This window comes from Chelon labrosus, assembly GCF_963514085.1.
Source record: "Chelon labrosus genome assembly, chromosome: 5".
NCBI classification, from domain to species: Eukaryota; Metazoa; Chordata; class Actinopteri; order Mugiliformes; family Mugilidae; genus Chelon; species Chelon labrosus.
The window spans coordinates 14998395-15006266 of NC_140341.1; the positions used below are offsets into that span (position 1 = coordinate 14998395).

Genomic DNA, 7872 nt, shown 5'->3' on the forward strand with positions numbered 1-7872 from the left:
CCGGTGGCGAGAGCTACCGAATGACAAGTGAATTTAACGTTACCGTGGACGCTCATATTTCTAACTTCACTTTATCTTCAGTCAAAAAAAGTAAGTAGTTGCATTTGAGACAAAAGCGAACTTCATTCTCGTAGCGCAGTTAGCTTAGCAGGCTACAAACCGCGAGGTTGGACTTTGCGGCATCATGTTGAGAAGGGCTAGTTTTGAAAGAGTTAACACACCGGTGGTTGTTTTCGTAAGAGGCTTCAGTTAGCATCTTGTATTGCCTAACTCGGGTTATCTGCAGTGTAAATAGACCCAAATCTGACTATATTTAATCAGTTTAATGGCAAAAGTTTACATTGTCTGTTGTAAAAAAAAATATGTGACCGGGAAACGTTACGCCCCCTGGAAAAGACCTCGTTGTCCCGTCTGATGGAGCCTCATTGGTTAGCTTTGAGTCATGTGTAACTTTTTATAAGGTCAAATATCGGTACTAAAATTTTGAGCGCATTCTTCTGCTCTCGTTTTTATCAAGAAGCCACTTTTCTTTAGCTGCTATAGTTAGCTTAGCTGCTGCACCATCATCATCATCATCATCTCCTATACCATTGCACTTTATAGGGGCTTTAATTTGTTCAGGTTAGTATGTGTTACATGTTGCACCTGAAAGGTAAGCTAACATAATTAGCTTCTAACATGCTTTATGTCATTATGAACTGATTTTTTTCTCTTTTTATTTAAATACTAATGAACAAAATAGAGCATTTACTATAATGACTTATCAAAGAATAATTGAAATAATGAGAAGTTGCAGACTTAGCTTGATGGATCAGGTTTAGACTGAGAAAAATGTGAAATCATTTATCATATCTTTGCAAATGAGTATGAGATCTGAGTATGAATCTGCTGGGTGAAGTTGTAGTCATTTTGTAGTCTTTTTATAACAATAAATTGAAACTATACATTATAGTTGAAGGAAATTGAAATCAGACACTTTTTAATTGAGAAGACAAGGTGTTAATGAATCTAATCATTATTTATAATCTACAGATTACAGTGGGAGCTAGTGTAAGATATTTGTCACGTGCACAGTTATACTTAGTACAATGCACAGTGAAATGTATTTTTGTATCTGCAGCCAGTAGTAAAAAAAGTACTGCAGTAATAATTGCACATAACACACAAGGTAAACAATATAGTGTAAGTAAACGCTAGTGTTAAGTAGACCTGGGGGAATTTCCTAATGATGCCAGCAGTTTTTTTTCCCAATTATGTTAATGTAGCTGTCATTATGATGCTGTAAAAGGATTTTATCTTCCTACATAATATTAGCATGAATGCAAGTGCAGTGAATTCTCTTAGTTCGTCTGTTCTGTACACAGCACAGCCATGAGGAACCTTTGGGGCAAAGCCGGCGTGTTCGGTTCAGTGTCTGCGGCTTTTGGATCGATGCTGTGGTCACAACAGAAGACTGAACCCGACCAGACCGTCAGCTACTTGCCTGCCGACGCAGACTCCAGTTCTTCGCCGTACAAACTAAAACTCGTCCAGGTCCTGTTCAGGCACGGAGCCCGAACGCCGCTAAAGTCAATACCCGATGTTTTGGAGGTAAAAACTCTCTTTCCACATCCCCTCAACTGATTTAGTTGCACAACGTCCGTGATTAACAAATGTGCACTTCTTTGTGTGGGCACGTTCGTGTCATTGAAGGCCCAGTGGGTGCCGACTCTCTTGGAGCCTCCTGCGCATACCGATATGAACTACGTAGTGACAGATCTTCAAGGTGGGCCCAGGCCCCCAGCTCCTTTAGAAGACAACTACCGGAAAAACATACTGACTGTGAGTAGGTGTGCTTCGTGGATGCAGTCAGACAACAAATCTAGTACTTGTCCTCGTTCTTTGAAACAGGCTCTGGGGGGAGATAATAAATAAATACATGTAAAGTCAAGGTAGTCTGTCTGTCTGGGAAAGACTTTGCCAACACAGTATTGTTACACCCAGATGTGTGCTGTAGTTTAAAATGAAGGCAGAGTTTAAAATGCAAGAGTCTTGTTGAAATGAAACAAAGCCTCACAAATAAAGACAGAAGACATTTAGACAAATCATTACAAGAAGGTGTATTTAGTAACATATAGACGCCAGTTCACAATGAGCTTGTTCAGACAGTGGGGAATCTGATATACACTACCGGTCAAAAGTTTTAGAACACCACACTTTTTCCAGTTTTTTACTGAAAATGATTCAGTTTAGTGTCTCATTCCATCTGAAATGGAAGCATAGAACAAATAAGCAATTCGAGTTGAAAAAGAAATCATGGAATCAATTTATAGACCAAAATGTATTCTAAACTTTTGACTCATCAAAGTAGCCCCCTTTGGCAGATATAACAGCTGAACACACTCGTGGCATTCTTTCCACAATAGAAATCAAATATTCTTCAGAAAGTTCTTCCCAAGTCTGTTGCAGAAGTTCCCATAAATGTGTGGCACTTGTAGGTTGCTTGGCTTTCACTCTTCTGTCCAGTTCATCCCAAACCAGCTCCATAGGGTTTAAGTCTGGAGACTGTGCTGGCCACTCCATGTTTTCAAGCTTACCATCTTGTTCTTTTTTCCTGAGGTAGCTCTGGCATAGCTTGGACTTGTGTTTTGGGTCATTATCTTGCTGTAGGATGAACCTCTGACCAACTAGGCGCGTACCAGAGGGTATTGCATAGCGCTGCAGAATGCTGTGGTAGCCGTTTTGGTTCAGGGTGCCTCTCACTCTGTACAAGTCACCGACCCTGGATCCAGCAAAACAGCCCCAGACCATCACACTTCCTCCTCCATGTTTGACAGTTGATGTCACACACTGTGGAACCATCCTCTCTTGTACGCCTACTCGACGGCGTACAAACATCCTGCGTGATGAATCGAAGATTTGAAATTTTGATTCATCAGTCCATAATACCTTCTTCCAGTCTTCAGTAGTCCAATGGCGGTGTTTCATGGCCCAGGCGAGCCTCTTTGTCTTATTCTGACATCTTAGCAATGGCTTTCTAGCTGCAGCTTGAAGTCTTCTCTTCACAGTTGAAACTGAGACTTGCTTACTAGACGAGACTTGACCACTATTAAGCTGTGCTTGAAGCTGTTGTCCTGTGAGCCGCCTGTCACGCAAGCCGTTAACTCTCAGAAACTTGTCCTCTGATTCAGTTGTGGCTTTGGGTCTGCCAGACCTCTTCCTGTCAGAGTTTCCCCCAGTTTCTGAGTGCTTTTTGATGGTGAACAAAACTGTACTCACTGAGACCTTGACTTTCTTTACAATTTCCCTGTAGGAAAGACCTACATTATTAAGTGTTATGATGGTCTGTCTCTCTTCCATTGTTAATTGCCTTTTTCTTGCCATTTTTGTAGCAACACACTACTTTCTGCAGTACAATACTGTTCACCTGATGCTCATGAGGGTCTGGTACCACAGTGTGTTCCAACACTGCTTTTATGCAGACAGAGAGGGTTGTAAGTAACCAAGAAAAGTTGGAACACCTGTAGGAATTAGTAGCACCAGCTTTAAAGGCTGATTCAACCTTCATTGCTGCAGAACAGGTTTAAATTGTTAACCCACTTCATGATCCCTGAAAGAGGCCTTTTTGTATAATTCTGAATTCAGTTTTGGGTAACCAAACCTTTTTTTAAAACCTCTGGCTATTCAGTACTTACCTTTGTACCGTTTCAAGCTATTCATTGCACTTGCACGACTTGAACTGCAATAAATAACTGGAAAAATTTGGTTGTTCTAAAACTTTTGACCGGTAGTGTAGCTTACTTTACCTCTTACTGAGCTATTACTAGAATAGAATGATCAATAATATTGTTCTTTGTGGTAAATGTTATTGATATATTCAGTTCTGTAGCTGTGAAATCAGAATCCAAAATGTACTTAACTCATATTGAGCCTTTAAATCTCTTAGCAGTTCTCCCTCTAGTGGCTAAAGGAGTCATTACAGTTATCCATGAAGCGTGTTCATTCATCCAGATCCTCTTTGTAATACTGCCTAACTTGTATGCAGAGCTTCCCAGTGAGATGTAGCGTCCCTAACCCTAACCCATTTGCCAGCTGCTGCATCCGTGAAAATGTTAGTTTCCTGTGCTGAATTAGCTGCTTTGCTAAAGAGGTTTAGCTTCACTGGATTTAGCTTAGAAAACCAAATCCCACAACGTGGAGTGCAGCCACGCTCGTACCACATTCAGCCTGGATTCCTGCATGTGATCTCAGGTGTGTGTCTCTGTTAGCTACATCTGTGATTATACCTTGAGCTCCTCTGATGCACGCTTGGCAGGGTGGCACGTTCCCCGGTCAGCTAACCACATTGGGCATGCAGCAGCTGTATGAGCTGGGCGAGAGGCTAAGGAGGAGATACGTTGTGGAGAGACCCTTCCTCAGCTCCAGCTTCAGCCCAGCCGAGGTCTAGTAGGTGTCACACAAGAACGCAAACACTCTTCCGTACAGTACGAGAAATCGGGTTCATGAGTGTGGTACAAAGAATATCTGCCTAAATGGTTTAAAAGCAGGCTGACATCCATGACCTATTTTTTTTTTTTCTTTTTCCATTTTTAGTGTGCGCTCCACTAACATTGTGAGGACCATTGAATCTGCCAAGTGCCTGCTTGCAGGGCTCTTCCAGCAAAAACAAAAAGGTAGAGCAGAGATCCATATGCGCGTGATGTTCTTTGTCCTGTTCTCTATCTCGCCTCATCTGTTTTTGCAATTTTCTGTTCTACTTGAAGAAATCGTGCCTATATTAACAACGGGGGCAGAATCGGAAATTCTGTATCCTAACTATCACGGGTGCAAGCTGCTCAAAATCCTTGGCAGGTACGTGGAGTGTATTTTCATACCAGGCACAGGGTCCCATCAAGTCTAAGCCATGATATGCAGCCACAACCCAAAACTGGAATCCTGAATAACGTGTTGTGCAAAATTATGAGCCGAGCTGAGGTGCCTTTGACAGGCTGTCACGGCGTATACGTGTTCTGAGGCTGACACCGTGTGTGTTCTTTGCAGCCACCGCTGGGCAGAGTCGTCCACTCTGCCAGACATTGCAGCAGACCTGCAGAGCATCCAGAGTGCATTGGGGATCGCTGCTCACCAGCACGTCGACTTCATCCTCATTAGGGATGACATGGTTGCCAGAGAGGTGACACTACCACACTGTGACTCATGTGACTTTTTTTGTACGGTCTCACCGCGAGCTATCAGAACGCATACGATTTATTCTAAAGACGTGGCCTGGAGCCGCAGCCTCGCATATTGACGGTTATTTAACGTATTTCGTGAAAGGTTTTGGAGATTTTAAGCAGTTAAAATAGGAGAGACTGAGAAAGATTTGAGCTTAACGATCGACAGCTTTTATAAACAGCGGGTGCCATAATTCGATATATTATATTAACACTATTGATTCGCTTAGTGAAAGAAATAGAGTAGAGACAGAACCAGGTGTAATGGTACTATCGGGCCTAAGAGGGTCATTTTTTTTTTTGGAGATGTTCAAATAAAGTAAGAATGTGCACACAAGGGCCGCTGTGATATCTGAACAAGAAAGAAGGAGCGTTTTTATTGGATTTTTCCTCACCACTCAAAGCCAAATACTAAAACCCCACCGAACATTGTGAATTATCATATCGAGGGGGCAGAGCCAGGTCCTACAACAGGAACTAAATCCACTGGTAGATTTTAAATGGTTTAATATTGGCACCCCGTTTACTCTAAATTGTGGAAGGTAACAAAAAAAAAAAATAAAATCAAACAATGATATAAAAATCTCTCAATATATGGATGACAGTTCTGGAAACGGTTTAATTTTTTTCTCGCATTAACAGACGCACGGCCTGCCCTGTCCACCGGTGCTGGACACCTGGAGGGAAACGGTGGAACGGAGAGCTGTGGACATGATGTACTATGTCTACGAACCCAGCAAGAGGTCAGATCAACAAAGCCACGAGAGGAACGGCTACACTATAACACTTTCCTCACGCTTTTGTATTGCGTTCAACATGCCACTTGTGATTCTTTGTCTTTGTCAGGGAGAACTTGCAGCTGTGTGTGGGACCTCTCCTGCAAACACTGTTAGACAACATTGAAGAGACCCTCCAGGGCACCTCTTCACAGCCAAACAGGTTGGACACATCGGGACGAACACACCTATTTCTCACACAAGCTCGTGTTCAGACTCTAAACAGTCCACTGCTCTTCCATACAGGAAGTTGTTTTTGTACTCGGCACACGACACCACTCTGATTCCCTGCCTCATGGCCCTTGGGATCTTCGACATGAGATGGCCACCGTACGCCGCCGACATCACTCTGGAGCTGCACCAAAAGCAGCGGACCAATGAGGCCTTTGTTAAAGTGTCATACGTTGGCCAGGTATGGGGTGAGAATGTGGTTAGAAGTTCATCTGGATGTTTTTTTTTTTTTTTTTTTAAGTGTTCAAGTCTAATTTGCTTTTCCTTCTGTAGGATCAACTTATACCAGGTTGTAGTGGAGTCTACTGCCCCCTGCAGGAGTTCAAACAGGTCGTCTCGGCATACTCACTGAGCCTCGAACACTACCAGTCACTATGTAACAGCAGAGAAGACGCGACGAAACCCTGAACCCTCAACAAACCTTTACGTGAACACAGCACCACCCATGACATTACACTCTGACAGTAAGCGCACACATCATGGTTTTTTCTTTTTTTAACATCCTCGCTTATCAATCCATCCAGGCAGCCACCTGTGGAGAACGTCAAACTTTTAATTTCACGCTTCCTCATCTTTCTGTAATCATGGCAACCACATTTTAAATTTAGGTAAGTTAATTTAATAAAGTTATAGTGACAGGTGTACATGAGGAATGGTTTTGCTGTGAAGCGGTGCGTACGTGTATATCTGAATGCACCCCTCTAGTCTGTTTGGCTTTATGATTGCTCAATTAAGTTATTTTGTCTTTCTCATCGTCTCTGAAAACAGATCCCAAATAACCAGTGTCATTCTTATATAGAAAATATTTAGCAAAGTTCTCAAAGAGGACTAAATTATGCATTTGTTGGGGGCCACTCTCTGTGGTCGCTCACACTGATACATGTGTACTGAACATGGACAATGAATGGTATGTGCAACTGCTTTAAAATAAACCTGCCTTTGTAACGAAGGGACACGTCCCTCACTGAAATCTTGGAGCGACTGGTTTTTAATAATATTAGAGAAAGGTATACGGCGCAGGTGAATTGTATTGTATCAGGCTTTGTCTACAGATATTCTTGTTAACATGAGGTCTGTGTTGGTTTAGTTCTTTTTAGATTTAAAAGACGAACGCACACCATTATCAACCTTTACCTCGTTTCACCGTTTCAACTCTTTTCACTGAAATGTGGACATCTTACAGGTCGTGGTCTCAGTAGTTGTATCTGATCACTGATGCAATTATTCTGCCGAACTGGTCGATTCCACAGCTGCATCATCGATCACATTCTTCCTCAGGGGAATACCAAGAATGTCACGTACTGTATGTAATATTCATAAATAATGGTGAGTGGAGTGTAGATTGTGTTACTACATGAATGTCTTCATAACTATGTAGTAATTCTGCTCGAGTGCATTTCACATAAGAGCATTAGGTTGCCTTCTTGTGGGGATTTGCTGGTACAGTCACACCACACTGTATTATTATATGCATGAATATATGACCTTGACATAGATCTGAGTGTCACAATAACACCTGGTAGAAAATCAGTTTCCTTCAGGCTGCTGCGTAAAATGTTAAGATGTTTGGTTTGGACTGATAAAACATAAAAACACATTTAAATCAATGTTAAGTCTGTTATTTCTTTTGGTTCACTTCAAATAAGGGGCTCTGTACTATTCCGACCAGTCAA

The 7872-nt window shown here is 42.0% G+C and overlaps 1 protein-coding gene across 4 annotated transcripts; it reads left to right on the forward strand.

Moving 5' to 3' along the window:
- acp6 (acid phosphatase 6, lysophosphatidic) lies at positions 1 to 7834 on the forward strand. 4 transcript variants are annotated; one of them, XR_014699072.1, is made up of 12 exons: positions 1 to 90; positions 1365 to 1590; positions 1693 to 1821; positions 4295 to 4425; positions 4573 to 4652; positions 4743 to 4830; positions 5020 to 5152; positions 5835 to 5935; positions 6039 to 6131; positions 6215 to 6380; positions 6473 to 6663; positions 7383 to 7834. XR_014699072.1 is itself a non-coding variant. In XM_084544865.1 (11 exons), the coding sequence occupies exons 2-11, from the start codon at positions 1372 to 1374 to the stop codon at positions 6605 to 6607; spliced, it is 1275 nt and encodes a 424-aa protein (XP_084400991.1). In that variant the 5' UTR covers positions 1 to 90; positions 1365 to 1371; the 3' UTR covers positions 6608 to 7372. The 4 variants fall into 4 exon arrangements, 2 of the variants coding, with proteins under 2 accessions (XP_084400991.1, XP_084400992.1); XR_014699073.1 differs by lacking the exon at positions 7383 to 7834 and adding an exon at positions 7297 to 7372; XM_084544865.1 differs by lacking the exon at positions 7383 to 7834 and having other exon boundaries at positions 6473 to 7372.
- Positions 7835 to 7872: the final 38 nt, after the last annotated feature.

What these genes read in the sequence shown, in the direction of transcription:
- acp6 (XM_084544865.1), top strand. Translation starts at nt 1,372, where the DNA reads ATGAGGAACCTTTGGGGCAAAGCCGGCGTGTTCGGTTCAGTGTCTGCG. An exon ending in CTGCTCAAAATCCTTGGCAG is followed by an intron (nt 4,831 to 5,019) that starts GTACGTGGAGTG and finishes TGTTCTTTGCAG; the next exon opens with CCACCGCTGGGCAGAGTCGT. An exon ending in ACCTCTTCACAGCCAAACAG is followed by an intron (nt 6,132 to 6,214) that starts GTTGGACACATC and finishes TCTTCCATACAG; the next exon opens with GAAGTTGTTTTTGTACTCGG.